This window comes from Nanorana parkeri, unplaced genomic scaffold (genome assembly GCF_000935625.1).
Source record: "Nanorana parkeri isolate BGI_ZX_2015 unplaced genomic scaffold, ASM93562v1 scaffold2, whole genome shotgun sequence".
NCBI lineage: Eukaryota > Metazoa > Chordata > Amphibia > Anura > Dicroglossidae > Nanorana > Nanorana parkeri.
In genome coordinates, this window is record NW_017306270.1 from 2,283,442 (window position 1) to 2,299,272 (window position 15,831).

Genomic DNA, 15,831 nt, shown 5'->3' on the forward strand with positions numbered 1-15,831 from the left:
TGGTTACTAATAGACCGAGACCGATGATTTCTTATAAAAGTATAAACTTTATTGTGATGCAAAACATCAATTACCGCACCATCAACACCGCTTCTCAATGATTTCATAAAAGAACAGCGCTGTTCGTAGCACTCAAACACTCATTCACTCATCCTATGGGCCCCACACAGTCTACGGCACCGCAAAATCTTTAAGGGTTTAAACAAGGGAATATTCCCAGTTTAACACCTGATTCCTTTCAGTAATTATGCCCCCATTAGACATGAAATAGCCCTGCACAGGTCTCCCCCTTGAACACACACAACATCAGGAGAAAATTATTGTTATGGGAAAGTTAAAATAACCTAGTAAACAAAGTGAATGATACATCCCAAAAAAATAGACCAACGAGAGGTGGCTGTGTGCGGAGGTCAAGGAATACATACTTGACTCCACTGGATCACATCAACCTTAAATTATATCAATCACAGAGACTTCCTCTTTCAAAGAATCTACAAACAGACATCACCCACTACAATCTTGGTTGTATCACTTGCTATTTTTTTTTTGCATAGATAGTAAAAAAATTAAAAAAAACCTGACAGGGATTTTAATCCCTCTCCACTCTATCCAAAAAAGTTTGACTTCAGTTGCTCTTTGATTGTTGCAGTGTTGGATGTTTTCATGCCGGATTAGTCTGCTTTTTAGAGTTATTTACAGAAACGTTCACAAGGGGTCAATGTGTACAGTTAATAAATTACTGTACATTAACTGTGACTGATTAATCAAATCCTTGTTTAATAATTATTCCTTACATTGCTGGTTTTAATGTAGTCAGCGAATAATTTTTCCTAATGTCCCATGGCCAATCTATCACATATAAGCAACTCAACATCTGATGGAGCTAATATGATAATTTCAAAGCACTTGCAGATTCCAACTTACCGCCACTAGACCATTGTGCCCTGCAATAGAAGAAAGGAAATAATTGACTAAAACGGAAAATCATCTTTTCCTAAAATATTTGCTGCTGTTTTTAAAGCTGCAGTCAGCTGTAACATGTAAGCTGCGGAAAAATTTGGTTTGGTTTTATTAAGATTTTTTGTTATTTTGGAATTTGAGATTCGGATCCGAAATTCAATTAATTTTGGGTTCCCAGGCGAAATCTGATTTTTTTGTTACTTTTGGATGAGTTTACAAATATTCGTTGCAAATACCACAGAAAACCATATACAGATATTAATACTAAAGCTGAATCTCCCAGACCCGAATGGCATTCGGGATCTGAATTTCCGAATAGCATTCTGGAGCCCCCGAATGCCATTCAAGTCTGGGAGCATCAGCTTTAGTAATATACAGTATATATATATATAATGTCTCCCAGACCCGAATGGTATTCGGGAGCTCCAAGCCCCGAATGCAATTCGGAAATTCGGATCCCGAATGCCATTCGGGTCTGGGAGCCTCAGCTTTAGTATTATATGTATATACTGTATATGGCTCCTATGTTGCCGTAACGAAAATTTATGTTAAGACCCATTCGGATGCATTACACCGAAAAACACATCTGATTAGCCAGAAAAGTCACATGTCCGATTCAGTTTAGTTTTCGAACGAAATTCGAACGGGCTCCGAATTTCAGAAATGGAAATTCGGATTCGGACACATTTGGATGCATTGGGATTCGGAAAGTCGAATGTGTCCGAATGTCTTAATTTCGGAAAATTTGTCAGAATTTTGATTCGGAACTAAACAAAATCGCTCATGTCTAGTCAGCTGCCCCCTCCCCTCCTCAGCTGCATTGCAAACATTAAATGTCTTTTTCATCTAGGGGGCACTGAATACAGTGAAATATTTACCTTATTCCTCCCTCCCCCAGCAGCCAGCGCTTTTCTCTGCCATTCGATGTTCCCCCTTTGTAGGTGAGCTCTCAACACAATTGCATACAATCCAGGATTATGACAAAGAGGAGCGGCTTTGGGGGATTGGTTGTCAGTGGGAAAGGAAGCCGGGGTGATCGAGGAACAGGGTAAGTATTTGACCTTATACCTTATCCTCTAGACATACAATTACCCCTGGAATACTGGGAAGCAGGGGGGAGCTCTGCAAGGTGAACTTTTCAGGTTTAAAAGGTTAGGTCTATACAAAAAGACAAAGTGAAGTTAGTGGGTAACTCAGCCCAACATTTTTATTTGAAATAACACAGTGGAGACTGTAGACTATAGCAGAAAAAACATGGCCCCTTATCAAGCAAGGCACCTGAAAACAGGTCATGTTGTTACAGTGAAATGTTTTGAGTCCTATATGTGGAGCTGCAACTAAAAAAAATAAAAATGAATAATTACTAAATCTCCTGGAGTTTTTAATCATAGTCAGAGATACACATACATACACTACCCAATATAATAAAAGTGCCATCTAATATAATAAAAAACTGGTCAACGGTGAGCAAATTAGAAATTGGAATGCAAATGTAACAAGAGAATAATTCATAACTGAAATGATACAAGATTCTTGGTTCTTAGTAATATCCATGTGCCTCTGCTACCCCCAGGCTCCAGTATGTGTGTACAATAAAACTCCTGCTGTGACAGTGCTAGTAAGGCAAATACTTTTATCTAGGCACATGTTTTGTGTAGAACAGTTATAAGATCCAAGGTCGATCAGTCTTCTTTTTTTTAATTAGTTTTACCCACTCCCTAAATGCTGTTCACTAGGTAACATACCTAACTTCAACCAAACCTACCAACTTTCTGAGATGAGAAAGAGAGACACCTTCCAGCACAATGTACACTGCCTGGCCAAAAAGAAAAATGTTCTTTTTGGCCAGGCATTTTCCATGGCATCGTTTCGATAAGCTTGACGAGGGAGAGTTGGACCACTGCATAATCTTCTCCAGTACATCCCTCTTTCACAATTTGAGCCCGATGAATCCTGGCATTGTCATTGTGGAATATGCCCAATGTGCCATCAGGAAAGAAAAAATCCATTGATGGAAAATCCTGATCATTCGGTATATTCAGGTAGGCAGCTGACCTCATTTTTTGGGCACATAACATTGCTGACCTGACCAACTGAGATAACCCCAGATCACAACACGTATCCAGTGGAAGGATCTGACCTATTTGCTTAGCTGAATCCAGGTGGTGACTTTATTTGCACAGGCAGTGTATTAAAGGAGAACTATGGGGTTAGGGCTTTTCCCCATAGTTCTCCTAAGGGTAACGGGAGGACGCAAACTAGCATCCTCCCGCTACCCAAAGCTCAGTATACCGCCAGCTGTATACTGAGACGACGCAGCTGAAACGGATCCCGATAATTATGTCTGGATCCGCCCAGCTGCATGAGTGACAGCTGGCTCTGCCTATCTAGAGGCAGAGCCAGCTGTACCCGCCCTCTCCCCGTCCGTTCCGCCCTCTCCCCGTCCATTCTGCCAGTCAGCTGGAGGATCGGACAGGGGAGAGGGGAATCCAGTCCCTCCCCTGTCACAGCTCACTGCAGTGACAGGATCGAGAAGTGAGCGAGCGCTGGTATGTGTTCGCTCACTTCCCAATCTACTGAGCCGGCCTGTGAAAATTGTCACAGGTCGGCTAGAACTATGAGGATGAGTGAAAATCACTCACCTCATAGTTCTCCTTTAAGGCAATGGATACACCTGCCATGGCTCCAATTATGTGGACCATTAAGAATTAAGATGTCAAAAATGATTGGTTGCACCCAGAAAATGTTTCTTTCACCGTCAGTTTTCCTTTATACTGGCTTTTCGAAATAGCAAACAAGATAATTAAGTGATGAGGTTAAGGTTTTAGTGCAGAATAACAATTTTAGTAGTTAAATAGAATATTTACATAGAGATCTGTAAATTAGACAAAAAGGGGGACAACTGAGGAGGAAAGAGGGATAGAGGGATTTGATCCCAAATAAGTGACAGTCTCTCCAAATGAAGAACAGTTGAGAGGTATGCCTTCAGCCCTGATCCAGCAGTCTTCAGCTATTCCTTCGAAAAAGGCTGCTTCCGACCCAACTCAATTCATTCCTATGGGAAACAGGTCATGGCAGCCTCAAGTGATTGCTTGGTATAAAATTTCCTAAAGTAGGTCTGTCCTGTAGAAATTAAGTGGACCCACAGCATGTATCCAAAGTTCAAAGTGTTTATTTTTGGAGAAAATGCTACGCTGCTCTGCGTGGGGTTGCACAGTGAATATTGCTAAATCCATGGTCTAGGTAAGTATGTCACCTAGTAGGCAGCACTCAGATGGGTAGGGGAAAGTAACTGATTTTAACATGAGGACAACAAATACACACATCTATTCTGCAAAACTTGGATTACTCATCAAATAAAATATACTATTAGTGGCTAGTGAAACAAATTGATGATTGCTGTGCCCTAAGCAATAGTGTCCTCAACCTAAATTTACTGGTGCTGGCTTGTAGTCAGTGGAAGCTCAAATTGATAGATATGCTTTCCTTAGGTTTTCCCTAAGCTCATTGTTATGGTTTGCTGGCAATAGCGTGAGAGGATGCAATAATGATAAAGTATGAATATGTAAGTCTCACTGGCCAGCCACTAGTGTTTATTGCCAGTGGTGCATGTTGGGAGAAGGATATAAATATTCGGGGTGACCTTGCCTTCTGGGCTGTAGGAGGCTATGCTGGAGGTCTTTGCCTCTCAGGCCTGCTGCCTGGGGAGAAGGTTGCTAATGAGGGGCCAGGAGGATTTCCTCAGTCCTGCTGGAGGGTATATCCAAGAGAGGAGGTGCATGAAGGTGGCTACCTGGATTGGAGCACAAGGAATTAGGACTTTGCTGCTGAAGATTGTTTGAAAATGCTGGGTACAAGATGTGGACATTGTAGGGAGGGCTAAGGAAAGGTTCTTGCCTCCAGGCCTGCTGCCTGTGGAGGTGGTTGCTGATGAGGGGACCAAGTCTGGGGTCTGGACACTTTTTGCTGTCCTGCTGGAGAGTATATCCAAGGGATGAGGGGCATGAAAGTGGCTATCTGGATTGCAGCATAAGGAATGAAGACTTTGCTGGTAAAGAGGGTTCAGAATTGCTGGGTACAAGCTGTGGATATTGCAGGGAGTTCTAAGGAAAGGTTCTTGCCTCCAGGCCTGCTGCCTGTGGAGGTAGTTGCTGATAAAGCTTATTTGAAGCTGCTCTACAGTCTAAAGAGTACAGAGTGCGGGTTCTGGCATAAAGGCTCTTTTTTTGCATTAACTATAAGTAGAAAATTGGGGCCTGCATTTTTGGTCATTAGTGGGTATCCTGTGCCCCAATCCTTCTCTCAATGAATTCATTGTGCTCTAATAAACTCTGCTAAACTTACTAAACTGCCTGGCACCCCACAAAGAGTCAAGAATTCCAACTTGAGATTTGAAATGCTAGCCCACTAAGCGGTCTAGGGGTGCCAAACCACCTCCATGGGGTAAGAGGGTGCTACATCAGGACATTTTACCTGCTGTAAAAGTTTATTGTTGCTAGAGCACATCTAACTAGCAGAAATCTTTTCCACCAGCATCATAGCAAACAACGCTTTGCAAACATTTGACAGTCTTCTACATGCAGTGTGATTTTTATAATCAGTGTATCTCCACAGGCTTACTGAGAGTAGAATGTTAATCTTTCTTACAAACAAGGCCACAGTCAGAAAAATCAGAGTTCTAGCTTAGACGTAAACAAGCGATTTCACCAAACAATCCGGTTAAATAAAAACTGCTTGAATAGAAAAACAGAGCTGTTTACAATATAAGGGAAACGAGGGGGGAAAAAAAAGCCAAAATCAGAGCTGAAATACAGCGCGTGAAGTTGAGGCCCTGGAGAGGGGCTTCAGCTGCCTTGAAAGCAGTTTAGTTTATATTCCAAGCTTTTATCTTTAACATTATTGATTTATGTGGTGCTAAACATCTTGTTCAGCAATGTACAAAGAGGGGACATACAGGGACTATAACAACAACATTAAAATATGCACAAATACATAAAACAATAGGAAAGAGACCGCTGCCAAATAAATAAAAAAATACAGGGATTATTGCAGATCATTAAGTCTCACACTACATACTCACAGCTTTTTAATATTAAAAATACTTATTTATCAATATACACTTGCTATGATATCCTAATCCTGACAGCTATGTGCAAAGGATTACAGTAGCACATTTCTTCCGCAAGGTAAACAATGTAAAACACTTCCAAACTATCTAGGAACATATCCAGGACTACATAATTATTGAAAGTAGCAATCCACATAAATCGTTACCTCCTCCAATGATCACAGCATCATATTCCACTTTCAGCTGTGCTGCTATTTTGGAATAAGCTCTTAGGCCGAGGTATCGGATTTGCTTCATACATTGCATGCCCACGCCGGTCATCTTCACACATTAAAGAAAATGTGCAGCTGTAAACAGGCAGCGTTCCCTTCAGCTCTGGCTGAGAAGTGGACTTTGAGGTTCGCGATGTTATTAACCTGAAATTTGACAGCAGTATATCTTTTTTTTTTTGCCTGTAGTAGAGTAGTTATAAGAGAGCCTTTCCAGTACAGCCCAGCATGTAATCATTAAGTAAGCAAGTCTCGAAAAAGAAAGCCGGAGTGGAAAGTGAGGCTTAAGTATTTGTGCTCCATCCTTGTTGGATTATTGGAAAGGGAAGCTCACTTCGAGGAAAGAAAAGCTCAATAGGAAATGCCTAATCTTACAATGAAGGAATTTCAACTGCCAGATGGATATAGATACAAGAACATAAAAAGCAGATGCCTTTTTCCTTTTTTTGTTAGCATACTGAATCACATATAGTTTTCAAGCATTAACACTTAGTTCGATTAAAGAGTATGGTTTATTTTTAAATTACCAGGACGTGTCTTTACATAGGGGCATAATTACCCAAATAAAAGTCAAGATGCATAAAAAAGCAGCAATAGAAACAATTCCATTTACTTAGGGCTGGTCTTAGAGATGGTCTCTTACCAAAAATTCTAGCAGTAGGCACCTGGCCAGATAAAAGTAATAATGCAAGATGGTATCTTACCAAATTCCAAGTAGGAAACACCTGACAAAATAGAAATGACTATATGAGATGGTCTCTTAAGAAAATGCATGAAGTACCTGGTCAGATAGAAATAATTATACAAGATGATTTCTTACCAAAATCCGTGTTGTTGGCACCTAGCCATATAGTAGTTATATGAGATGGTCTCTTACCAAACTCCTAGTAGCAAGTACCGTGGCCAGATAAAAGTAATTCCATGAGATGCTCGCCTACTAAAAATTCTAGCAGTAGGCACCTGGCTAGATAAAAGCAATGATATGAAATGGTCTCTTACCAAAACCCTAGTAGTAGGTACCTGGTCAGATAAAAGTAATTATATTAGATGGTTTAGTAGTAAGTACTTGGTCAGACACAAGTAATTCCATGAGATGGTTTCTTAACAAAATCCAAGTAGTAGGTACCTGGCCAGATAAAACTAATTATAGAAGAGGGTTTACTAATAAGTACCTGGTCAGATACAAGTAATTCAATGAGATGCTCTCCTATTAACATTCTAGTAGTAGGAACCAGGCCAGATAAAAGTAATTATATGAGTAGGTTTTGTAGTAAGTACATGGTCAGATACAAGTAATTCCATGAGATGGTCTCGTCCAAAAATCCTAGTAGTAGGTACCTGGTCAGAAACCAGTAACTTTATGAGATGGTCTGTTAGCAAAATCCTTGTGGTAGGTACCTGGCCAGAAAGCAGTAACTTTATGAGATGGTCTGTTACCAAAATCCTAGTAGTAGGCACCTGGCCAGATAGAAGTAATAGTATGAGATGGTATCTTACCAAACTCCAAGCAATATGCTCATGGCCAAATAGAAGCAAATATATAAGATGGTCTCATACCAAAATCCAGGTAGTAGAGATCTGGCCATACAGGAGTAACTATAGGAGATGGTCTTTTACAAAAATCCAGGTAGTAGGAACCTTGCCAGCTAGAAGTAATTATATGAGATGGTTTAGTAGTAGAGACCTGGCCAGATAGAATTATATGATTTGGTTTAGTAGTAGGTGCCTGGCTAGATGGAAGTAATTGCATGAGATGGTTTACTAGTAGGCACCTGGCCAGATAGAAGTAATTCTCTGAGAAGGTCTCTTAAAAAAATCCAAGCAGTAGGCACCTGGACAGAAGTAATATGAGATGGTTTAGTAAGGGGTACCTGGGCGGATAGAAGTCATTCTATGAGATGGTTTAGTATTAGGTACCTGGGCAGATAGAAGTCATTCTATGAGATGGTATCTTGCTAATATCCAAGTAGAAAGAAAATGACTAAATCTTTTAATGGTAACCGTAACTCAACATAAAGTTCTACTCAAGCGACTAGAATTCCAGTTAGCATTAAAAAAAAAAATGGAGCCACATACTCTGAACTACAAATTTGCAAACCTTGTTAATTTATTAAAACAGTCAGGATTATCTTTTTTAAATGCAAGCAGTGTATATGCCTGAATCCGGATTGCTATCAGCCTACTGCAATCCCCTATACAGAAGAGCGCAGGCTGGGAGAGGGAGAAGTGGTACAGGGAGGCTTGCTCAGCTGTCAGATGTTCACCCCCCTGCCGCCTCAATAGGTAGACATGAGATTATTTGATAAGCATTTCTGAAATTTGTATGCAAGTGAAACTCAACTTCAAGAGAACTTTTAAAAAAAAATCAGTTCTCTAGGTCAGCAACATACATTGCAGAGTTTCAGCAAATTTTATTGCAGAGACTTCTGGTCTATTGAAAATGACACCTGGTCTTCTGGTTACGTTCTACTTCCCACTCCCCGCTCCACCCTTCGGGCTTCTCCAAGCCAGTTGATGGTCAACGAGTGGAGACTGCACTGTCCCTTGTGATCTTGTACTGGACAAGAAGTTCAGGGAACCCAAGCTGAGAGAGTTGGAGCTGCTTGGAAACATGATGATTAAGTGCTTAGGAAAAATAGTTTAATACTACTTTATATTAAAAGTTATAAAAGGCTACTTTTTAATTAAGAAATAAAATAAAAAAACAAACAAACAATCTAATAGGCTGCTATAGCCAACAACTCCAATTTTGGTCCAGTTTTCACAAATGATCCATTTATGCAATGCCAAGTAAAAAAAAATAAATAATGTCATCTGAACAAATTTTTTGACATCTAATCTGACTGTCGTTACTATAACTCTATCTTTTAGACATGTGCATTCGGACGAACCTGCAAATCAACGAGATTCAGTTGATTCAGCGAATCAGAAATAACAAATTAATTAAATGCCCAAAATATACAAAAACTATATTCGGGCATACATAATTTTGTTTGCAGAACGCGCGGCGGCCATGTTGGCCGCCGTCGTGTTCTGCATATGCCCGCCGTCATCTTGGAGGTGGAGCACTTGACATCGCATGACGGTGACGTCATACGCTGAACGAGCGGTGGCCATATCGGCCGCCGGCGCGTTCTGCTCAGGTGCGCCGCCATCTTTGGGTATATCTTGGTATACACCAAGATGGTGGCGCCCAAACATGCGGGCGCCGCCATCTTGGTGTATACCAAGATACACTCAAAGACGGCGCACGACGTGCCGGTGGCCAATATGGCAGTTTGTGTGCAGTTTCGGAGGCTCGTTGCCTCCACACCTGAAAGAGCATAACAATTTGTTTTCTTTGAGGAAACGAACAAAAAATGTTTTAGTTTTCATTAGTTTCATCAGAAAACACATTTTTTCATGCCATGCACATGTCTACGCTTTTTCCAGAATTTTTACACATTTTTGCACAGCAATAAACATTCTACATCATTCCAGAGAATGTTTATAGCTCAGAAAGCATCTCATTTTGTCACGTGGAGGCGGGGCAGGTATGCCTTCCGTCCCCATTAAGGCCAGAGCATCCCAGGTTTTTAAGAGCTCATAACAACCTGCGATGCTCTGGTCGGGATCCTGCCCAGCTCACTGATTGTCAGAGGAGTGGGATTATCTGGATAGCACCCAGCCTAGCTGCTGGCAACCAGTGACGCTGGAGAGGGGTAACGTGCACCTCCACCCTTTCTCTGGTAACATACGCTCATAGCAGTACACCCCCCCTGTGCGGTTAGGGGAGGAAAAAGCTGTCCACTTCAAGTTTGAAGCTGACAGCCTTTTCTCCATTCAGATCGGCTTCCAGCAGGTTAAACAGCAAGGAAATCCTCCCCGCCCCGCTATGTAACCTGTCATGGACGGAGTGCTGCCTGTTAATTACAGGCAGCGCTGCATCCGGCTTTTGACAGGTAGTTAGGTTACACAGCAGCAGGCTTCCCCACCGCTTGTGTAACCTAACTAGTGAGGCAAGAGCTGTCACAGCCCCTACTCTGGGTTAGAGGTGTGAGCTCTGTGGATGGCTTGGACCAATGGCAAAGCTGTCTAATCAAAAAAAAGAAAAAGAAAAAAAACAAATCACTGAGGCCATCGATCTCGATCTCAGCAGTGACAAGCAAGTGAGGGACAGGGAGACTCCTCCCTTCCTCCTCACTCTATCCTTCACACTGGCTTGGGGACCGGTCTTCTATCGAAAACTACAACTCCTCGAGATCTCCAACGACCTGACTTCCGGTTTAGTTAGAAGTAAGAGGTTTGTCTGAGAAGGCTGTACTGCATGTGCGCCACCCGCGGCATTTCCCTATACACATAGGACACAGCAGTAAAGGATTAAAATGAACTAGGGTCAGACTAATCAAGCACGTTATTAATCTGAGTTGCCCCACTTGCAAGCGGCAGGCTGGTGGTGGGGCTTCATCGGGCTGGGGGACAGGGTGGGAAATGCCTCAACCGGGACCAAAGGTACCGCACGTCACTGCATTGCACCATATTGTGTGTTTCGGATGGGGTTCAAACTTTCATTATCTTATATACAGTATATTTGTAATAACCCTGATTAAAAAAAAGGAGCACACACACGCTCACACACTTTAAGGATGTTCTCCAGGAAGGGGTTAAACGATTCTCTTCTGAATGTTTTATTTGTTGTTGAATACACGACACAGATCTACAAAAGTCTTTGTTCATGAATACATCAATGAATGTATTATCTTTTTTAAATGCAAGCAGTGTATATGCCTGAATCCGGATTGCTATCAGCCTACTGCAATCCCCTATACAGAAGAGCGCAGGCTGGGAGAGGGAGAAGTGGTACAGGGAGGCTTGCTCATGTGCAAACAAGGAGCATATAGAAAAGGGAGAGCGGAGTGACATGGAGATGAGCTCATCAGTCTGCTGCTTTTCCTTTCACTGTCCAGTCACAGGCTGGGGGAGGGACAAGACCTGAGGATGTTAACTGAAGCAGGAAAAATCAGGTCTCCTGCCCTTCAAGACAAGGCTGTGTTGTGTGGCAGAGCCGTGTAAATCTCAGGACTGGGGAGGCAGAAACCCAAATCCTTTGGCAGGTAACACAGCTCCCATATGTATATTCCATCTGTGTATTTTGCCATTTGCCTTGAGTTCAGCTTTCATATTGGGCCTAACTAGATATAAAGCATTTTATTTTCCCGGCTCGCATCTCCACAGAACAAAAAGATAAGTACAGTAACTAGGATATGTCCACAGTGCCATTTCGGACCCAGAGTTCCATTCTAAGGCACAGTAGATGTTTATCGCTGCAAAACAGAGCCAATAGCGCGGGCTGTTGAGATTATCCGATTTGCCAGTGTCATGCTTCATAGAAGGGGTATACGAGATGGCTCCCACAGTTTGTGAGCCAGGTCATGACACTGCTGTATGATGAAATCTGGTGGGATAATGCCCAGATGCAATGTTAGCAGTTCATAGCACTTCACTAGCTCCGCCTGATGGTTTTTGCTGTAAAAACGGATGAGTTTCCTAAACAGGAAAAAAAAACAACTTATTTTATTCAAAATGTTTAGAAATGGCATAGGAACATCAGCTGTGCAATAACAAGACAGACCTTATATTTCTATAGACATACATCACAGATTATTACAACTCAGTACCAGCAAATCAAATGGTAAATTCTTGAAGGACACAATCCTTCTACAGCTTTCCAATTGCTTGAAAGGGATTCTGTCAAGCCAAATACAGAGTTTTAAACTCTTGGTTTTATCTGATATTTAGTAGGAGTGTAAAGGCAGACATGCAAAGGAAGGAAATTAACTCCTTCGGGACCATTATACACCTTTCCAAATGTAAAATGCCCCTTTGCTTTTAAGAACATCAACCTTGCAGCAGAGAACTAGGAATCTGGGAAGAGAAGACAGAGGGGGCGCCTTTCCTGGTGCAGATCAAATTTATTTTCAATAGTCATAGATAAAACATAAAGGTACTCACAAACATAAAAAGCTGGCACACAGGATTCCCTCAGTGGATGTCCATCTGCCTGCCAGCTTTCACTCCATGGCTGTATTTTATCTATGTTTGTGAGTACCTTATGTTTTATCTATGAATATTGAAAATAAATTTGATCTGCACCAGGAAAGGTGCCCCCCTCTGTCTTCTCTTCCCAGATTTCGCAGCTTTCCCGGCTTTCTCTGGGGGCAGCATCCTGCAGTAAGCCTAAGAGGATTTCCCAGTGAGGAGAGATTGTTTGTGGCGCTTTATTGCTTTGATTTTGTTTTAGAGAACTAGGAATGGTCAACTGTGTGTGTTCCTACTGTAGTGCTCAGCCCCACCATCAGGCCAAATTGTCATAGGCAGAATTAATTCATCAAGAAATCGCCAAAATTTGTTCAGTAGGTGGCCCGGTTGGCTGTTGGCATTTTTCAGCCGAACAGTGACGGCAGCCAGCGGCATTCCGACAGCCGAAAACTCGCCACCAAGGCCATCCCTATAAAATCAGGCAACCTGAGAAGATCCCGCCCAGCTTCTGGAAACCAATGACATCAGTAAGCTGGGTGGGATGCGGTGCACCACAAACTGCCACCCCAAACCTGGAACGTCCACCACAAGCCACCGACACAAGCAACCCCCCCTCACCTGGAACTTGCACCAAGAGTAACTAATTCCACCAAAGAACATGCATTGCAACCAGCTCCCCCATCCCACCTCAGGCAGCGAGACGTCTAAGGATACCCCCGCTCACCACTATCCTAATACAATAGGTGAAGCAGGAGATTTGTCTAACTAAATTGTTTAGCATGGATAGAGGTATAGGCTGAATAAAAAAATGATAACAGTAAATGGTCGACTTAAATAATACATACCGACAGTGCTAAACTTTGTCTAGGCATCTAAGCTTTAAAACAATCTGATCAGGAAAGAGTTAAAAAAGTTGCCTTAATGACTTTGCCCTTGGCATGTTATCATGATTACCAATTTGTATGGTGCCATCTGCCATGGCAACAATTATTGTGTCACAAACAAGGGTAAAGAACACAGACGGATTATAACACTAGAACAATTGATCGACGAATACAAACTGTATCGCAATACAAATAGAAAACAAATAACAACCTGCCGGTATGAGATCACAAGCTAGATAAACATATTCGAAATAAAGCAAACCTATAATCATGCCTCCCAACCTTCTGAGATAGGACATAGGGACACATTACATCATGAAGTACAGTATGTAGGCATGTCCACGTCCTGCCTCCAGTAATGCGCACCATGAGGGTTAATATGCACAAATATGATTGGCTTTCTTTCCTTGCTACTTTTCCATTATTTTGACTTTTCAAAATAAATTGAATAATTAAAAGATGAAATAAAAGCCTGGTGCAGTACACTTGAGAGTTAAATAATACATTTGTTACAGAGATCTACACATCAGGCCAAGAAGAGGAACAACTGAGAAAGAAAGAAAGATGGACAGAGGACTTTGGTTCCAAAATGAGGGACAGTTGGGAGATTTGTATGAATGGGTATGCTATATATGATCCAAATGTTTCATGGATATGGAGATACACTGTAAGTGCAAGCTAGTGGATCAAACATCTCTTATCATATTAAAGTGGACCTGAGCCCAGATAATGAAGATCTACCATGCTATAGGGAATATCTTCAGTTGTTAATTGTGCGTAAGTGGTACCCTGATAAAAAGCCCATTTTGTCTTCCTCCTGCAAATTTGCAGTGCACTTCCTGGTATGTGGAAACGCGTAGATAACGGTGCCAACAGCCTCATACCTGTATATCTGCAGTGTGAGATTTAAGGCACTGCTGCCTCAGACTGTAAAGCTGGCCATACACTGCTTTATTTTGTTTTGTTGTTTAACCCATGGGATGAGTGTAAAAAAATAAATATAGCAGATTCCTCCATCAATGCTACAAGCGTGTTGACCGAGGAATCTCCGCGGTTTCTTTTTTATTCTGACAGCAGCTGGCAGCCGCTGTCAGAACACCTAAATAGGGCCGGCAGCTCATTGGCTGCCGGCTTGCTTCATATGAAGATTTTCCAACTTGCTCCTTCGATCAACTGGACCGGCCAAAATTTGCACAGCGTATGGTCACCTTTAGTCTCAAGAGATTTGGTGATGTCACTGTTGTGCTCCTTGCTCGAGAGGAATCTGACCTGCATGCATATTTCTGCTTCATTCTTTCAGTGGAACAGTGCTTTGCGCACATCTACTTCTGCTGCTTGAATATTCCCCCGCCAGTTATCAGATCCCCAGTCATCAAGGGACACACTGACACGAAGAAGTAAAGCCCTGCTTCTCTACCAAGATAGCCACCTCCACAGAGAGACACAATCCAGCACAAGACAGGGTAAGTCAGGATTGAGGAAAAAAAATCCGCTGCAGGAAGCCTACGGGCCATACTGGTCACTAGTCCTAATCCCTATGCTTGTTGTTTTTGGACACAGCTTCCAGCATTCATGTCCCCTTAAAGGCTCGTTCACACCAGGTGCGCTGAGCTGCGTTCTACAGAATTGATCCATGCAGGCTCAACATAAGGGCACATAAAAAACATTTGAAACTTTAGACCTTATCCCAATATGCAGTCATATACCCCCCAATAAATGTCACTCCAGATGTCACTGCTGAGATTTATGACCACAGAAATACTATACAGACCTGAATCAGACGGACAAAAAGAAAGAAAACTTTCTTCTGCATAGTAGGTACCATACAGTACCCCATTGTTCCTCCACCCTGTCTTAAGAGCCCCCCCAAAAACCTTAAAAAGGAGAACTATGTGGTGAGTGATTTTCACTCACCCTCATAGTTAGAGCCCACCTGTAACAAAGAAGCAATCACAGGTCGGCTCCATCGAACGGGAAGTGAGCAGAAACATGCCGCCGATCCACTCACTTCCCGATCGTCTCCCTGCAGTCACTGCTCCCCGCAGGGATTCCCCCCTCCCCTCCTCCAGCGCTGACTAGAGGAATGAACAGGGGAGGGCACAACTGGCTCTGCCTCTTGATAGGCAGAGCTAGCTGTCACTCACGCAGCTGGGTGGATCTCAACAGCATTATTGGGATCTGTCCCAGCTGCTGCGCTTTCAGTATATTGTGGGCAAGTTTCTTTTAAACTTCAAATAAAAAGTAGCACCCACACAATGAAGCTCTTAGTGTCTGAACATTAGCCCTATGCAAATACATGTCTAAGGGGCTTCTAAGGATGCATCAAACGCAGACATATAAAATGTTATATTTTTTTTTTCTGCCAAGTTTGTTTTAATGCAGAAGCTCCTGATTATGAGTGTTTTCCCAGTTGCTTCAGCTTTGCACAGTGTGGACATTTTACCTTTAATAATGAAATGGCAAAGTTAGTTACAGAAAGAATTTCTGCATCTAATTAACATTTAAACCAAACATTTTGAAAGGACTATAAAATGGAAAATCTCACAGGAACACTTCAGAAAAGAAAATATTAGAATACATTTTGTTCTGTAAAGTGACATACAAGAAGAATGCTCAAAATGGATAGAAAAGA

The 15,831-nt window shown here is 42.0% G+C and overlaps 2 protein-coding genes across 2 annotated transcripts in view; both read right to left on the reverse strand.

Moving 5' to 3' along the window:
• Window positions 1–6,454, reverse strand: part of PYROXD2 (pyridine nucleotide-disulphide oxidoreductase domain 2) — a 59,296-nt gene extending 52,842 nt beyond the window's left edge. The window contains exons 1-2 of the mRNA XM_018562448.1: window positions 6,235–6,454; window positions 925–944 (exon numbers count right to left, since the gene is read on the reverse strand). Coding sequence (XP_018417950.1) covers window positions 925–944; window positions 6,235–6,349 — 135 coding nt within the window. The 5' untranslated portion in view covers window positions 6,350–6,454. The remainder of the gene's footprint in view (window positions 1–924; window positions 945–6,234) is intronic.
• A 5,057-nt stretch (window positions 6,455–11,511) lies between these two features.
• The window catches only part of HPS1 (HPS1, biogenesis of lysosomal organelles complex 3 subunit 1), a 38,738-nt gene continuing 34,418 nt past the window's right edge, over window positions 11,512–15,831 (reverse strand). The window contains exon 18 of the mRNA XM_018562338.1: window positions 11,512–11,823. Coding sequence (XP_018417840.1) covers window positions 11,661–11,823 — 163 coding nt within the window. The 3' untranslated portion in view covers window positions 11,512–11,660. The remainder of the gene's footprint in view (window positions 11,824–15,831) is intronic.